Source organism: Macrotis lagotis, chromosome 1 (genome assembly GCF_037893015.1).
Source record: "Macrotis lagotis isolate mMagLag1 chromosome 1, bilby.v1.9.chrom.fasta, whole genome shotgun sequence".
NCBI classification, from domain to species: domain Eukaryota; kingdom Metazoa; phylum Chordata; class Mammalia; order Peramelemorphia; family Peramelidae; genus Macrotis; species Macrotis lagotis.
Window position 1 is genome coordinate 859,916,524 of NC_133658.1, and position 18,169 is coordinate 859,934,692.

The 18,169-nt window shown below is 37.3% G+C and overlaps 1 protein-coding gene and 1 non-coding gene across 14 annotated transcripts in view; both read left to right on the forward strand.

Annotated features, from left to right (window-relative positions):
• Window positions 1-14,395, forward strand: part of PUM1 (pumilio RNA binding family member 1) — a 163,659-nt gene extending 149,264 nt beyond the window's left edge. For all 13 annotated transcript variants that reach the window (XM_074217887.1, XM_074217886.1, XM_074217875.1 and 10 more), the window contains 2 exons: window positions 8,592-8,784; window positions 12,648-14,395. In XM_074217887.1, coding sequence (XP_074073988.1) covers window positions 8,592-8,784; window positions 12,648-12,779 — 325 coding nt within the window. In that variant the 3' untranslated portion in view covers window positions 12,780-14,395. The remainder of the gene's footprint in view (window positions 1-8,591; window positions 8,785-12,647) is intronic.
• Window positions 10,883-10,969, forward strand: LOC141510670 (small nucleolar RNA SNORD103/SNORD85). Its single transcript, XR_012475099.1, has one exon. It is a non-coding gene; the product is annotated as a small nucleolar RNA SNORD103/SNORD85 (small nucleolar RNA).
• Window positions 14,396-18,169: the final 3,774 nt, after the last annotated feature.

The window sequence follows — 18,169 nt, forward strand, 5'->3', positions numbered from 1 at the left end:
TTTATTTGTATTTATCTTTTTTTTGTGTGTGTTTCTCTTCAGTCCTATGTTTGCATTTCAAAGTTTCTCTGCAATTCTAATAGTTTTATTACAAATGCTTGGAACTTCTCTATGTCATTAAAGGCCTATTTTTTTCCTGGTAGCATTTGGCTCCATTTTGCTAAGTAAGATTCTTCACCAACACCTAATTCTTTCTTCTGGAATTCTCATTTGTTTTTCCACCCCCCCACCCCCCGGTTCTCTCATTTTATTTATAAGAGCATTTGGGGGGGGGGGGGTTCTGAGGCAGTAGGGTTAAGTGACATGCCCAGGTTCACACAGCTAAGAAAAATTAAGTGTCTGAGGTTGCATTTTGAACTCAGGTCCTCCTGATTCCAGGGCTGTCTCTCTATCCATTGCACCACCTAACTTACCCCATAACAGTATTTAAACAAAAATTCTTGCTTCATCTTTTCCAGGAATTTTCAGTGAGTTTATGCCCAAGCTCTTTTTTTTTTTTAACCCTTGAGGTACATTTGTATTGTATAAAACTTCACTCTGAATCAATTTATGTGAATCTTCCCAGGTTTCTCTGAAATCATCCTTTTATAATTTTCTATAGCACAATAATATTTCATCACATTTAAATACTTGTTCACTCATTCCCCAGTTTATAGGCAGTTTCTTAGGTTCTTATTCTTTGGCATTAAAAAAGTTATAAATTTATTAATATTTTTATTCATTCTTAATTAGAATTTGTTTAGCTTTAGGACTAATCCACTCTATTTCCAAGGATTATAAGATTCAAATAACACTTCTAAAGTGCTTAGCACACTGCCCGAATAGAAACTAAATAAATGTGTTTCTTTCCTTGCTTCCTAATCTATCCTCCCTCTCTCTAATTCTCTCTTTACCTTTTTCCCACCTTCTCTCCTATTTCTTGTTGAATGAAATGTATTTTTCTTAATATGTGTATATATATTTAGATACTTGTAAATGCTTATGTGTGACAATTTCCCCCTAACATTTCTTTCTCTTTACCCTTAATGTAGTCCTCTTCCCCTTACATTTTTCTATTAAAAAGCCTAAGACATGATAGAACCATTCCTAGGGTTTCTGTTTAATTAGATTCTGAGGGGATATATTTCTGAGGAAACGAGTGTCATTTCCCTTTTTGAATGTAAGTCGTTTATCTTTGTTCAATTCTTGATGATTACTTGCTCATATTCTCTTTTTTATATTTCCCAAATTTCTGTCTTTGAACTTCAAAGTTTCTACATAGCTCTAGTCTTTTGATTAGAAATGTGTGGTCTGGTCTTCTATTTCATTAAATATCTATTTTTTTTCCCTTGTGAGATTGTTGATTGGTCAAGATTTTGTACCTCCTGTGCCAAGTTGTTAATCTTTTTCCTATTCTTTTTTAAATGCTCTAATTTCTTCTCAGATTTTTTATCTCTAGCACTCAGTTAAAAAAAAGTTTTTTAAACTTCTTGTTCCATAGCTTCCGGGAATTCTAGTTAAATTTATTACCAAGCTTTATTTTTTCTTTGAAGCTTTTCTTATAGTGTCATGTTATTCTCTTCTCCTTCTTAGTGTCTTGAGCAACCTTGCTCCCAGAACAGCTGATTATGGTGGGGTTCTTTTTTGTTTGGCCCATTCTTCTAGCCTACTTCCTGACTTCAGATCTGATGTTAGGACTGAGTTCTGCCTTACTTCTGGTCTGGGCAAATCCTGTTGCTACTTTATTGGGGTATTGAGTATTGTCTTATTCTAAGATCTCAGGTACAGGCTGGGGGAACTGCAAGCTTCCCAGGCTCCCAAAGTGATCTTTTTCAGGGCAAAGCTAACTGTTGTCTTTCCTGGTCTATACTCTTCAAATTGGTGATAGAAATTTAATTTTGAGCAAGAAAAGATGCTTCTAGACTCCACCCCTATCAGCCAGATACTTCTTGCTGAAGACATGATGGTTTCCTCTCAAAATGATAGAGCATTGTCGCGTATACTTTTCTTTTCTTTTTTTCTTTTTTTTTTTTTTTTGCAAGTCAATGGTGTTAAGTGACTTGCCCAACACCACACAGCTAGGTAATTATTAAATGTCTGAGGCCGGATTTGAGCTCTGGCACTCCTGACTCCAGGGCTGGTGCTCTATCCACTGTGCCACCTAGCTGACCCCTTTGTGTATACTTTTGATTGTGTCCCCCATCCATCTGTCTTTGAGTATGGACCCACAAATACTTAAGTGTAGTACCTTTTGTAGTTGGAGAAAAGTGGCAACAAAGTTAGAGTGATATGTAAGAGATATTGCTTTAACTTTTTATTACTTTATACATTTCCTTGTGCCCATTTTCTGTTTTTGTAAAAGTGCCCTGTGGTAACAAGGGGTTTGTATATTTTTTATATTCTTATTAAGAAGATGCGTTCTCTAAAGGTTTGTTCACTTCTCTATTTCTTTTTGATTGATCTCTTAGTTAAATTTGTCTAGCTCTGAGAGAGCATTCAAATTTTCTATTATCTAAAATTGTCTTCTGCAGTTAAATTTTCCTTTAGGAGAGCTAGGTAGGTAGATAGCACAGTGGATAGAGCATTGGAGTCAGGAGGACCTGAGTTCAAATGCAGTCTCAGAGACTTAAGAATTATCTAGCTGTGTAACTTTGGGCAAGTCAGTTAACTCCATTGCCAAAAAAAAGTTCCTTCTTGAGTTCAAATGCTATCCCATCTGGTGCATATATATTTAATAATGTTTAGTTTGTTTTCGAAGATTTCTTTCAGAATAATATCGTTTTCTTGGTGATCTTTATTGATACTTATGTTTTTTTGTTTTGTTTGATCACATGCTTTCAACTTTTAGTTGTTTTGGTTTTTTTTTATTCATCTGATATATGTTTTTTCCACCTTTATTTCATTCTATCTGAGATAGATAGAATGTATATGTATGTGTTGTATATAGCAAATTATTGAATTAATCCATTCTGTGATTATTGAATTGTTGAATTACCTAGACTAGTCACATTTTTTTTTTTTAGATTTTTGCAAGGCAAATGGGGTTAAGTGGCTTGCCCAAGGCCACACAGCTAGGTAATCATTAAGTGTCTGAGGCTGGATTTGAACCCAGGTACTCCTGACTCCAGGGCCAGTGCCCTATCCATTGCGCAACCTAGCCCTACTAGTCACATTTAAAGTTAATGGCTATTAGGGTTGTGTTTTCTTCCATTTGTTTCTTTAGCATTGCTTTTATTAAAATTCATTTCCTTTTTTAAGTCATGACTTTGGGATTAGTTTTTCTTATAGTCTTTAAAAACCTTTCTAGTCCCAGAAGCCCTTTTTTTCACCATCCCATTATCCTGATCATTCCTTAGCTCTTAGGTTTTACCCATATTATTATTATTATTTCTTTTATTCAGTTACCAATTTCTCTCCTTGCTTTACTCTCTTGTTCCACATTGTTAATTGACTAAGTCAAAACTTCTCCAACAGAACCCTCTCCCTTCCGTCTTTTTTTTTTTTTTTTGGTAAATAATTGAAAAAAAGGGTTTATTACTAGGAGGGATGGGAATTCAGGGAAGCCTGGAGGGATTTGCATGAACTGATGTTAAGTGAGATGAGCAGAACCAGAAAAACACTGTACATCCTAACAGCAACATGGGGTTGATGATCAACCTTAATGGACTCACTCATTCCATCAGTGTTAGGGTTAGGGTTAGGGTCAGGGACAATTTGGGGCTGTCTGCAATGGAGAATACCATCTGTATCCAGAGAAAGAACTGTGGAATTTGAACAAAGCCCAAGGACTATTACCTTTAATTTAGAAAAAAATTCTGATATCTTACTGTCTGATCTTGCCATCTCTTACACTTTGTTTCTTCCTTAAGGATATGATTTCTCTCTCATCACATTCAATTTGGATCAGTGTATACCATGGAAACAATGTAAAGACTGGCAAATTACTTTCTGTGGAGGGGTGGGGGTAGGGAAGTAAGATTAGGGGAAAAATTGTAAAACTCAAAATAAATGAATTCTTTACAAAAAAAGAAAAAAGAAAAATGGGTTTATTGTTTCTGCACATACAATTAGATAGCTTATTTAAAACTTTTTTTTTAAAAAAAGATGAACACTGAATGACTCTTGCTCTATCAAAATTTTGTAGAAAACTCATTTTGCTGTCATCAAGAACAGGGAATAGTTATATTCTTCTCAATTTTAACAACAGATCAGAGACTCTTTATTTTTGGCAATTTTTATTTCTTTTTTATTTTTCATTTTGCAAGGCAAATGGGGTTAAGTGGCTTGCCCAAGGTCACACAGCTAGGTAATTATGAAGTATCTGAAGCCAGATTTGAACTCCTGTACTCCTGACTCCAGGGCCGGTGTTCTATCCACTGTGCCAGCTAGCTGCCCCAATTTTGGTAGTTTTTCAAGGCAATCAATGAATTCCCTTAATGTGGATCTAAGCTCATCTTCAAAATAGGTACCTTTAATATTTCCCATCATTCCCTTTGGAATATTACTTATATTTTCTTTGTGCTTATTAAGTTCATAGATGAAAAGTTTTTATGTAAATAACCTTTCAAAAAAAAGGATTCAAAGTTATTCCCCTCCCAAATTCTGAGTTTTTGCCACAAAATTCAGTTAGAAAAGTCAAAATGGACCAAACTACATATGTAAGATTGCTTTGAAAATTTGTAAACAGTTTCATATAAACACTGACCCTCCCCTAGCCCCACAATGTTAAAAAAAAGAGCCAAACCTACACAAAACCCAACATCAACCACCAGATGTCCAAAATGATTCAGAAAGAAGATTCTTCTGCAATTGCACATTGAAATGTGGACTCAACAACAATAAGTGCTTCAAGTAGGTTTCATGCCAATCATCATTGAGTCATAACATTACTGAAAAAAGTACACTTGTTCTTTTGGAAGAAGTCTTATCAGAGCTCTTCCATGGAGCCATGGTATGAGTCATAATTTAAGATTTTTTTTTTTTAAAAGGAAAAACAAAAGTCTTTGGATATAAAGAAACAATTGAAAAAATTCCAATTTTGATTATGTAGAAATAACTCCACTGTGAATCTGTATTTACATTAATGGATGCCTGGAAATACCACTTACTATACAGACTGATCCCAATTTGCAAAAGATAGTATCTGGCATGTTAGTAAACATGATAGATACTGATCTATGAACAAGTATCATGTTTCCTTAAAGCTGATCCACTTAACAAACTTTTGGATCGAGAAGGATTTCTTTGTTCCTCTTCCTTCCAGAGGGATGAGGTCCTCCCTTCCACTGAGCCACCTAGCCTCCCCAGTTTATTGTTTTTTTACTGAACTTTTTTCTATGAAGCAAAAATAATGTTTTTTTCTTTTCTAGTCTACTCTGAATTTTATTTTCTGATATGGGAACTATGCTCTTATTAGATATCAGTCTTGAGCTCCTTGTTCTAACCATTTTCTTTATTATTTCCTTTATTGATTTTGTCCCAATCTGTCCTTTTTTGGTTTGGTTTTTGAAAACTCCGTAAGAACTTACATATTCCTTCTCTTGTAAGATAATTATTGCTCATGTATTACAGTATTCTTACAGATCAGATGTATATTTGTCCTCTTCAGACCAAACCTGTTATAAAGTCTTTGTCTTTCATTATCAATAGACCCATCTTTATCTCCATAAGTATAAACTGAGACTTCTTCCTCTTTCTGTTCCCTTTCTCTCTTCTCCAGTCATTACCGGAGCATAACCTCACTGTTCACTTGTGAATTCTCTTGGAAGGCATTGACATCATTCCTTCACTTCTATATCTCATCTTCCCTTTCCTCATATATGCAATATTGCCCTCTTTTATTCCAGTTCCATAAAAGACATTAATATTGGTTACCTCCTCTACCTGTTTAGAGTATTTCTGAGTTGAATATTCTGCTATCTCTGATGTTTCTTTTCATTTCATCAATAAGTTGGCCAACTTCAGATGATTTATCCTTTGGGGTTGCTGTTCAGAAGAAATTACATTGCATAAATTGCAATATTGTGCTTGTGCAATGAACTTTGATTATTTTAATTTGCTTTGTTCACAGTCAGATATTTCTGGACTGCTTGCAAATTTTTTTTTGCTCATCAATGAAGTCATTCAAGTTCACCATTCTGTCTTGTTATTTGAAACTCAAAAGTTTTTCTGACAGTAGATCAGGGTACTCTTGGTCATTGCTTTTTGTCCTATTCAGATGGTTAATATAGTTTTCTTGTATTCCAACTTGCATTGTGATCTACAGGTCTTTTTTTCATTTGGTCTCTTCTTCCTGGTAGAGCAATGACCCTGGAGTTTCTGCTGTGTTTTCTGTCTTTCAAGTTGGTCCTTTTGATTTGTATGAAATTCATGTGTTGGTGTTGTTTTTAATGTTGACACATATTTTCTCTTCTGCCAGATTTTCCTCTGCTTCAATATTTTGTTTTCCAAATCTGTTATATCTTACTTTGGAGAGATGGTTCTCTATTGTTTATTTGCTTTGTTGTCATCTGAAAATTACTTTTTATAAAGTTGTGTTGAATTTTAATATATGACCTATATACCATCCTAGTTTATTTTTTTGGATTAAACTTCTCTTTTGAACCATTTTAAAGTTTCTTATTCCATACATTCTAGTGTATATGTGTCTTTAATCAAACATTAGATTGCTTTTCTTCTTTTTTGTGTTATCTTTGAGGTTTTGCTCATTTTTTTCTGATTCTACAATCCTCTTTTGTTGATTTTTATGCTTATTAGTTGTACTCCTATCAAATATTTTTTTCTCTTGGTTCATTTTGGGGAGTGATGTTATTCTACTCTCCTTCCCTGTCTTCACACCCTCTTTTTGCTAATGAATAAATTTCTGAGAACAGATTGCAGCATGACCAGAGTCCTCAATCTCTTTAGGGTAGTACATAAATTATGCAAGTACATCACTTGCTTGACTCCCTGTCCTGAGGGGAAGGGGTAGACCCTGGTTGATTTTCCTGAAATCTTCCCTTCAGCTTGGGTGCAAACAAAAACACTGATATCCTGTCCAGTGCTTTTGTTGTGTATATATAGTCACACAGTTAGGTAATTATTAAGTGTTTGAGGTTGGCTTTGAATTCAGGTCCTCCTGACTACAGGGCCAGTGCTCTATCCATTAGGCCACCTAGCTGCCCCCCAGTGCCTTTATATTTTTAATATGCCTGGGCATAATTAGAATCTGAGATTTCTTGTAGCCTGTGGAGGGGGGGAAGTGTTTATATAGAGTTATCAACATCAACAAGCATTAATTAAAATAAAATGTATCTTAATACTATGTCCCCAGGAGCTCATATTTGAATGGGGAAGATGATAGGCAGAAAATGTATTGGGGATAAATTGGAGGTCACAGGAAAGATGAAAAGCCTCTTGTAGAAGGGACACCCCAACCTTTAGACTGGGCCTTACTCAGAAAGCAACTGAGTTTTGGTCATTCAGCTTGACTTTATCCAGGCCCTAAAGCTAAGCAGCAAAAATGACCTGCTTCCTCTGGTTCTTTATTCTATTTTATTGGACAGGGAAGGGAGGTGGGTGGAGGTTGTATGAAGTCCTTCATGGCTATCAGGTCAGGCCTTTCACAAGCTGAAACTTTGCTGGTGCTCCTACCTCTTACTGGTGGGGAACCTGGTGTGCCAGGGCTGCTAAGGGAATTTTCATAGTTCTCTTTTAAGTTATCCAAGATTAGGGTCTTCCCTAGAGGCATCTAGGTGGCAACACAGAGGACAGAGAACTAAACCTGCAGTTTGGAAAAGCTAAATTCAAGTCTGATCTCTGACATGTTCTATCTCTGTGACCTTGGACAGGTTGTTGATTTTTGTTTTTTTGCAAGCAAATGGGTTTTAGTGACTTGGCCAAAGTCACCCAGCTAGTAAGTAACCCTGACTCCAGAGCTGATTCTACCCATTTTCTGCACTACCTAACTGCTCTAGACAAAGCATTTAACATTTGTTTGCCTCAGTTTCTTCAATTGTAAAATGGAAATGATAAGAGAACCTGCCCCAAGATTTGGAGAAAATCAAATATCTGTAAAGCACTTTGTAAACCTTATAAATGCTTACTCTTGTTGTTTTTGTAAGTGCAATTCTGAAGTTATTGTAGGTTTTACAGATTACTCCTTTGGAGGGGGGTTGAAATGGTTTGGAGAAAGTGACTAATCTGCCATCTTGTTGATGAACATGAGTCCTTAGGTTGGGCAGCCTGGTGAGAGATACAGATTGGGTGCCAGGAACCCTTGGTCCTAGTTCTCAGGCTGCCCTTAATCAGATGGGTGGCTCTTAGATAAGTCCATTCATCTAATCCTTGGTCACCTTCTCTGCCAAAAGAATTTGACTAGATTTTTCAGAGGCCTTCCAGCATTAATTTTAAATGATTCTTTTAGGATTGTTATTTGAAGACACACTAACTGGACCTATTGAGAACTAGCATTTGTGGGGGTTTTTTTTAGTGGTTGAAAATCCATCTCTCCAGAAGCATTTCTTAAATGTCAGACATTGGTCTCCATTCAGGCATAGAGAGGCAGATGACCCGGCAACACTTAAACACTCGACTTTGTGTTCAGACCTTTTTACCATTTTGTTTTTTAACAGCAACGTTGTAGAAAAATGTGTTACTCATGCATCTCGCACGGAGCGTGCCATGCTGATCGATGAGGTGTGCACCATGAACGATGGCCCTCACAGTGCCTTATACACCATGATGAAAGATCAATACGCCAACTATGTGGTCCAGAAAATGATCGATGTGGCCGAGCCAGCCCAGCGAAAGATTGTCATGCATAAGGTAATGCTTCTGGAAGGCTAGGGGAGACCACTTGTAGAAATACCATACAGATTTAAATATCTTTTAGATGTGGAGGGCTAGTTCTTCAAAATAAAGTGTTAGGTTCCTACCTTGAAAAGTCATAACTTCAAAATCTGTGGCATATTAGAAAGATCACTAGCCTGAGAATTGGGGTAACTGGCCTCCAGGCTTGGTTTGTTCTTCATGACTTTTTTCCATGGACAAACCCCTTTACTACTTTGGCCCTCAGTTTCCTCATCTAAAAATGAGGTGGACAGAGAAGTCAGACCTGGAGTCAGGAAATCCTCAGTTTAAATCCAGCCTCAGATACTAGGAGTGTGTGTGTGTGTGTGTGTAAGTCATTTCACCACTGTCTGCCTCAGTTTCCTTATCTATAAAATGGATATAACAATAGCACCTCCCAAGGATCCAATAAGATAATATTCTTTTAGCTCTCAGCACAAGACTTGGCCCAGGGGAAGTCCTATAGAAATGGCAGCTGTTGTTATTAGATCTTACCTCCTATGTACTAGCAGGGTGACCCTGGGCAGTTTTCTCTACTGAAAAAAGGGAGATAACAATAGCACTTACTCTTCCCATGGTTGTTGGAAAGATCAAGCCAGATAACATTTATAAAAGGGTTTTACAAACCTTGAAGCAACATTTTAAATTATTATTATTCTCATTATCAATATAGTCATCACCTGTAATCATCATCATTATTATTGATGTTGTTACTCTTGTCGGCCTTGTGGGCTCATTCACTTCTAGCTCTGAAGCTGGAGGGAATGTCAGGCTCTTCAGTCCAAGTCCCTCCTTTGATAGAGGAGGAAACTGAGGCTCTGATGATAGTGTAATTTGCCTAAGGTCATATAATTAGTATCTTTTAATTAGTAGACATTAGGCTCCTAAGATGTACTAGTCACTATAGTAAGTTATGGTAACTATAAGGTGCCATATGGCACACATTCAATACTCTTTCTACTATAGGTCACTGCTTCTCTTTTCTGTAAGTCTCAACTTTTGCCACCAAGGCTCCTCCTCCTAGCCCCATCTCCCCAAATGAGTTCAACGAAAACCACAATGTTGAGTATTTAAACTATGTATAATGTATATATTTATCTTTATGTATAAAAGTTATTTACATTCTAAGAATGGTCTAAAATTAAGTCAAAGAAATGGCTTTCTGATTGTGAAACATAAGTCATCACTGAGCTATTGGAAAAAGATATTTTTGGGGGAAACAATTGCTGGGTCCCTGAGATGGCCTTTGCCCTAGCCTGGTCTCAGTTTCTTGATCAGCAGCAAAGCCTCCCCACTCCTAGTAATGGAACATTTTAGAGCAGGCCCTGTTTACAATGAGTAGATAGGGCTGGGGATTAAGGGCTCAGCATTAATATGGAAGAGAGGAAAGAGGGCTATGGTTAGATCATCAGTATGGTTTGAGTTGAATGGTGTTCTTAGTGACTTTCCCTTTCAAACTGATGCTGACTCTGGCTTGTCAGGTCTTCAGTCTTCTCCCTTGCCCCTTGCAGTATGATTGCATGAAGAGAGAGTTGTAACAGAATCTGAGGAGAAATGGTTCTGGTATTCTTTCCCTGACTTCTTCTTCCCTACTTTCTTCTCCCAGTTGTTTTCAGTCAGATCAAGTGGGTCTTCTTTCCCTTGTCCCAGAATGCTCCAGGACACTCCTCCTTCCTCTCTGTTATACTCTGTTTCTCCTGAGACTTACTGGCAGAGGCAGAGAGACACTGAGCAAGGGACAGTCATCCTGGAAGGGAAGTAGTTGGCAACAGGGGATGGTTCACCCTGCAAGAAATACTCTTCTTCTTCCCCCCACCCTTGTATTTTTTTTTTTTTTTGATGCCAGGATTGGCAACAGAGTACAGTGCTTTTACCAGAAAATAAAAGTTCCAATAAAGGTGTTTTCTTTGCCTTTGAAACTGATGGCCAGTCAGTGAGTGAAAAACTTTCAACGGTCACACCAGTCATCATGGATGGGTGACATTGAAATCTTGGTCTCCAAACCAAGGGAGATCCAGCAGACCAGACATTGGTGTTTGTGCCACCACTGCTCCAGTCCTGCTGTTTTCCTGAGTCTGGCAGTGATGACACTCTTGCCCTCACTGAGAACACAGTTCGGTAATGAGAACCTTTACTATGTACTCAGAAGTGCTGAGCCAGACAAAGAGGTGTGAACTTCTCCAGAGCAAAAGTTTGGAAACTGGTTAGCCCCAGGAGTCCAGAGACCCTGAGGAGCTAAGCTTCCAGCATAATTCCCAAGCACCAGGAGTCTGGAGCAGAAAGGTCGGGCATAGTTCTTTGTCACCTCCCTGCTCAAGGGACAGTGTTCTGGTCCCCTAAATCCTGTACTGCAGTTGGCATCATTTGGCATAAGATTCTGTTTCAGCCCATTCCCCACCTAATACAAACTATTAAACATAGGAGTACAAGAGTGTGAGTTTTGTATGACACAACAAATTTGATACTTCTGAGGACCTGAGAGTGAGCATGATTAGGATTAAGGTGAGACTAGGTTCCTCTCAAAATTTGCTAGTAGTCATTTTCATAAGGGGAAAAGAGTTGTGGTATATCTAAGGGTAATCTGAGATCTCCTTCCCTTCTCTTTACTTGTCTTCAGGGTGGAAACATTCCAAGGAACTTGGTAAAGAGCAATAAAGTGATTGGGACTTGGACCATATGTAATAGGTCAAAGAATTAAAAAAGGTTCCCCTGAAGCACATGGGAGCTGTCACAAAGGCATGAGCATTAATCTCTGGTAGTTGAGGGGTTTTTTTGGGCTAGGATTCCTCATTGTCTCTGCTGAGCTTGGTTATTGCCCCAGGTGCACCCCAGAGGCACTTCAAACCCAAACTCCTCTCTTCCTGAAAATTTAGCCTTCTTTCAAACTTCTCCAATTTCTGGCAAAAGCACCATTTTCCTTTCAATTCACCTAGGGTCATAGACTTGCAATCATCTCTGTACTTCATTTCCTATAATCTGATTAGGTGCCAAGTCCCAATGTAGTCATGAAGAATCTAACAGGACTGAAATGGCTGTACAGCAGCAAAATGTGCATCTTCCTTATCACCTCTAGGGCAGGAGTTCCTAAATGGTCTTCTAGTCTCCCTCTCCACAATGCAGATTCTTGTTCAAGAAGTGTCCCTAGTTTCCTAGTTCCTCCAGGATTCAATTGAAACTTGGTTTGGCATTTAAAGTCTTGCATCTGCTTCAAGTTTCCTTTTGCACACTTAGCTACACTTTATTTCAGTTCATGCCCAGCTGGGCTTTTTGGTTTTTCTCATTCCATAGTTATTATTTCCATCCCTTTGCATTGGTTATGCCTTTATTGCTAGTATTTACAACCTACTTTCATTCCCTTTTGCGAATCCCTCTCCAATTTCCTAACAGTTCTTGATTTCCCCCTCCCCCAGTCCCTTTCTGTTTGCTTTCTGCATGTTGTGTATTTATTTCTATGTGTATATATTTCTTTATTCATAAAATATAATTTCTGGAGGGCAAGGCAGTTTCCCTTTTTGCTCTTGTTTCCCTAGCAGAATGCATTCATCACATAGTGATATTTGCTTAAGGAAGTTTTTGATTGCCCCAACACTGAATTGTTATTGAAATTCTAGCTGTCCTTATTTCTCTGTGCATCTATCTATCTGGCTGTGACCAAGGAGAAATAGCTAACTGAGGAAGAGCCTTAAGGACCCTACTTTTCTCTCTCCTGGGAGTTGGGTGAAATTCCCTTCCTGACTTCACCATTTGTGATTCTCTGGTTGGAAATCTATGGCTATGGCAATGGGTTGTGGCTGGTGTTCTCAGTTTTTTCATTCACAAATGGTTTTTCTTCCCCCTAGATCCGGCCTCATATTGCAACTTTACGCAAGTACACCTATGGCAAACACATTCTGGCAAAGCTGGAAAAATACTATATGAAGAATGGGGTGGACTTGGGGCCAATTTGCGGACCACCCAATGGCATCATTTGAAGCAATGAATTCTCGAAAACCTCAGTGGCCACAAGGCAAATCCAGCCAGCAACCAGAACTACTCCACTATCCAGTTAGAAAAGGGTTCATGGTTGCTCACCTATAACAGAGAAAATCAAACAACTAAAAAGCCTTTGTAAATTTCTTTAATTTTATTATGCATAACATGTACTAATTATTTTTTTTAATTGACTAATTGCCCTGCTGTTTTCCTGGTGTATAGGATACTTGTACATAGGGAACCAATGTACATGGGAGGCCACATATTTTGTTCACTGTTGTATCTATATTCCAAGTGCAGAAACTTTCAGGGTGGTTGGTTTAAAAAAAAAAGAAAAAAAGAAAAAAAGGTTTTTAACTCATCTGCCTTGCTGGCAAATTTTGCAAATACTTGTTTTCCCCCCCATTTTAGTCAAAATTCAAAAGTTCTCATTTTAGTTAAATGGCACAAAACCTGCATTTAATGCTGTTTATAAATATTAAAAGTTTCAGAGTTGCTAAAGCTTCAGTTTAAGAGAATTTTAAGTTTATGAAACTTTTTAAATTGCTTTTTTGGGGGGGAGTTGAATATGCTAAAGAACTTAGCTTAGTCGATTTTTGGAAGGATGAAATGCACACCCAGGACATTTTAAAAGCAGGGTGGGTGTGTTTGTTTACTGCCGACTTGATTTATTCTGTTCAAAGGCAAAATGTGATTATTTAGCATGAGAAAAACAATCCAACTCTGCTTTGGTCTTGCTTCTATAAATATATAGTGTATACTTGGTGTAGACTTTGCATATATAAAAATTTGTAGTATTTTCTTGTTTTGATGTCTAATCTGTATCTATAATGTACCCTAGTAGTGGAACATACTTTTGATTGTACAATTGTACATTTGTAAACCTCTGTAATGTAAATGTGGAGAAGTTTGAATCAACATAAACCCGTTTTTTGGTAAGACAAAAAAAAATTAGCAAACCTGTGCATTTCAATGTATATTCACACCTTTTATGGTCGTAGCATATAGTGTTGTATATTGTAAATTGTAATTTCAACCAGAAGTAAATTTTTTTCTTTTGAAGGAAATGTTCTTTATACAGCCTAGTTAATGTTTAAAGAGAAAAAAAAGCTTGGTTTTATTTGTCACCTCGTGGAACAGTAGCGAGATCCTTTCTAAATGTTCTACAAAATGACTCAGTTAAAAAAATAGTGTTTTTTTAAATCTTCCAGGAGTAACATGTTTTGCTTATTTTGTGACAGTAAAAAGGACGTGCAAAGGTTCAGCCCTGCCCTGCCCCCCCAATCAGAGCCCCTTTCACCTTGTAAAGTGTGAAGCCCGCCCTTTTTGTACAGAAGATGAACTGTATTTTGCATTTTGTCTACTTGTAAGTGAATGTAACATACTGTCAATTTTCCTTGTTTGAATATAGAATTGTAACACTACACGGTGTACATTTACAGAGCCTTGTGTATATTTCCAATGAACTTTTTTGCAAGCACACTTGTAACCATATGTGTATAATTAACAAACCTGTGTATGCTTATGCCTGGGCAACTATTTTTTGTAACTTGTGTAGATTGTCTCTAAACAATGTGTGATCTTTATTTTGAAAAATACACAACTTTGGAATCTGGATTTGTGCTTTCTTTGAATACATTTAGTAGAGACCTACTGGGGCACTAGGACTCACCTCATTTGCCTCCTCTGGTCCAGGTGAAATGAAACTGACATGGATGTGGGATTTGGAAAGAGGAATTTGGATACAGTTACCACACCATAGAATTCAGGCATTCCCTTCCAGATGGGGGGGGCAAAAGGAATTCTTTTTTTAATCTTAGTTTTATTAATAAAAATTTGCTTTCATCCCCTTGATATCTTTATATATCCCCCACAGCCAAGGTCTCTTGAAACTAAGTTTTTAAAGTGTGGGAGAAGAAGTGGTTTAGACAAAGCTAACCAGTATAGCTGTTGTAGGGAGCCTTGGTTAATTCTCTTTAGGTTAGGAGAGCCCCAGTTCTGGAATCAGCACATTGGGACAAAAGCCCAACCCTGTTGCTTTGTGACAACGAGGCCTTAATATTTTTAGACTTTGACCTAGTTCCATCTCAGGGGATTTGAGCCCTTCCACAGTGTAGACAATCAGCTAAGCAGGGCCATGAGCATTTCCCTAGCTCCTACCTCTGCCGACTCTGGCTTCATCTTTACCACTTCACTTAGCTAGAGGCCAAAGTCAACCAAAGCAGTCCCAGAAGCTGTGCTAGCTTTATAGGCTCCCAGAACACAAAAGAAAATAAGATATGGAACTCAGAAAAGAGATCTCAACCAAGCTGGGGGATGTCAGTCAATCATCTGAACTTCTGTGGGAGACAGAGATAACAAGTAAACTACTGTAGAAATACTAGCTCTTATGATTGTAGAGTCATTTGTAGACTATGTAGAGATTTAGAGATTTGCCTAAGGTCATAACAGCTGATATGTGTCCAAGGTAGGACTCAAACCCACTTCAGTTCTGACTCTACTTCTCTGCCCAGGACCTGCCACACTGGTTTCAGCATGACCTTTGATGGGCAGAGAACTAAATTGGGAAATTCTACTCTGGAGCAGATTCTCATCACTGAAGAGGAACTGCTTATGACTCATACACAAAATGGAATATTGGGGGGAAATGACCTCTGCATCTTAGAGGGATTTTCATTTTTATTTATATACAGGAGAATGAAATTAGAAATAGTTTGATTTGCAGTCATGATTTGTGGTGAGCAGCTTTCAGTGGGTTCAGAAAAAAGGGCAGTTGGATCCCATGAATTAGAAGGAGGGATGTTATCAATTATTAAATACTTAGGACTTGAGGGAAATAATTCTTAGGAAGAGAAAAGAGGGAACTTGATTAAAAAGACTGATGTGGATGCTAAGGGAATTCATCAACTAATAAGTATTTTTAAAGGATATAGAAATGGAATCAAAGATGAATAGAAAGTGCAACTGGATTATGGAAGTTGACCAATCTGGAGAGATTTGAGTTTACAATGCCCAGGAGCTGATGAGAAAAGTAAGAATCAAGAGGATTCTTTCCATGTGACCTTGGCCAAGTCACTGTTTCCTCTTGTAAAATGAAAGGTTTGGATTTTTGATTTCTAAGATCCCTTTTACCTCTAATTTTTCCTTTTTAAATTTATATAAGGAAATGGGGTTAAATGACTTGCCCAAGGTTACACAGCTAGGCAATTATTAAGTGTCTGAGGTGGGATTTGAACTTGGGTCCTCCTGACTCCAGGGCTGGTGCTCTACCCACTGCAGCACCTAGCTGCCCCCTTTACCTCTAATTTTTCAATCCTATGGACTACATCCTTTGGAAGTGATAGTGTGCTAAAAGGAATATTCTGTCTCATTATCCAGGACCAATATGTCTGGGATTATTTGTGAATGAATATTTATTCAGTGCTAGAGAAGATGGCCAAGGATGCATTTTGTTGGAGCCTGGTCTTAGCGAGACTAGGAAATGGAAAGAGTATGGGAGGAAGAAGTCTGGAATGATGAAAATTTTCTTACTAAGACACAGGAATTCCAGAAGTGGAAGAGATGGTTGTGAAAGGAGTAGAACACAGATGGTGTAAGGCTGAAGAGGATAGGATGAAAAAAGTGGTGAGTGTCAGAAGTAATTTGCTTCTAGGTAATGGTTATTGATCATTATAGAGATAGGAACTGAAGTAGGGTGGAAAATTATCCGCCATGGAGTGGTAGATGAATAATAAAACAGTTTTCAAGATGTGTTATCACAAGGTCATAAGCACACAGAAGATATCACCCTCTAGAAAATCTCTTTTCTCTGGATTCTGCAATGGATGTCCTCCATTATAGAGTTAAAAATCCTTGGTTAGCAAATGTCATAATATTTTATGACTTAAGATTAAAAACTAGGGAGTCTTTGAATAGATTTCTATATAATTTTACATTTTTTCAAGGGACTTTGTATGGTTTTGATACATGCATGGGAATTAGCCTATTGAAGGATAGCCTTAAAAAAAAAGGAATAGTCTTTAGGGTGAAATTTTATTTCTCTGAAAGGTGTCAGGAACTTACTGTGTCTATTTTTGGTTGACTGTGACACAATAAGTTCCTGACACTTTTCAGTCACACATGTGAATTATAAAGGTATATGATCCTTTTCATTCATTCATCAAGCATAGTTTTCAAGTGCATAAATTGTTTGATTCAATCATCCTACTGCTGGGTTAATCCTCCAAAGAAGATGAAGACAGAAAGATCCCATGTCATCTGAAATGTTCTTAACAACTGGGAGAACTGTGAGAACAAAGAATTGGAAATAAGGTGAGTGCCCATCATTTATTTGGTGAATGATTTGATAAACTGAGCGAGGTATGTAATATTGTGATGAGAAAAGAAATTCAGAGAAACCTGGGAAGATTTTCATGTCCTGAGATAGCATGAAATAAAAAGAACTAAAAGAATGATATGTACACAATAATAGTAATATCAATGGATACATATACTTGGAGTAAATGTGCCTTTGATCCTATGGATGTGAGAGTGGAATGCAAGGAATATTCCATCTCAGGGCCATTGTTTCTGGGCTATTCATGAATAAAGATTTAGTCAGTACCAGAGAAGATGACCAAGGTTAATGAAAGGATAATCTCAGGGCATAGATCGTAAAATGTATTTCTTTCCTCTCAGCTGACAGACATATATTGTCTGATTCAGTCACAAAATTGATGGTTTTTGACCAATGGTTTTTCTTTATTGTATACAAAGAAGCTTTTCTATCCTTCATACATTATGCCCAATCTCTTTTTTTCATTATCCCTGATTTCCTTCGACAGCCCCTTCCCCATTAAGTTTTTTTAATCTCACTGAAGATCTAGATCCTATCCCCGAAAAAAATTATCTTGAATTTATTTTGAATACATTTTGTCTTCCATCTCGTCTTCCCCACTGGCATGAAAGCTTCAAGTTGAGAGGGACTGCTTCATTTTTATCTGTATCCTCAAATATTAGCATTGTTCTTGGCACATTATAAATGCTTACTTAATTATTGTTGATTGATTTGAGAGTTCAGTTTGACAGTGGTGGATAAAAAGAAATGAATGTAATATAAAAATAAAAGACCTCAATAAAACTTACTTTTAAAAAAAAGTTTTGTAGAGGTAGGAACCTATTGCTTGGTGGTATTTTATATTCATTTGACATTTTATTTTTCATTTTCTATACTTCTCTTTCAGATAACTAGAGAGAAAATTCTTCAGAGTCCTCATGATTATGTTGCTGGTAGCACAAATGTCCCTTGCGGTCCTTTGGTCTTGGCCAACTGTTCTTCCCATTCTTGTTTTCTTAAGGTTCAGTTCCACTTTCTCTTGTAACACATCCAGAATCATGTTGTTATGACTTT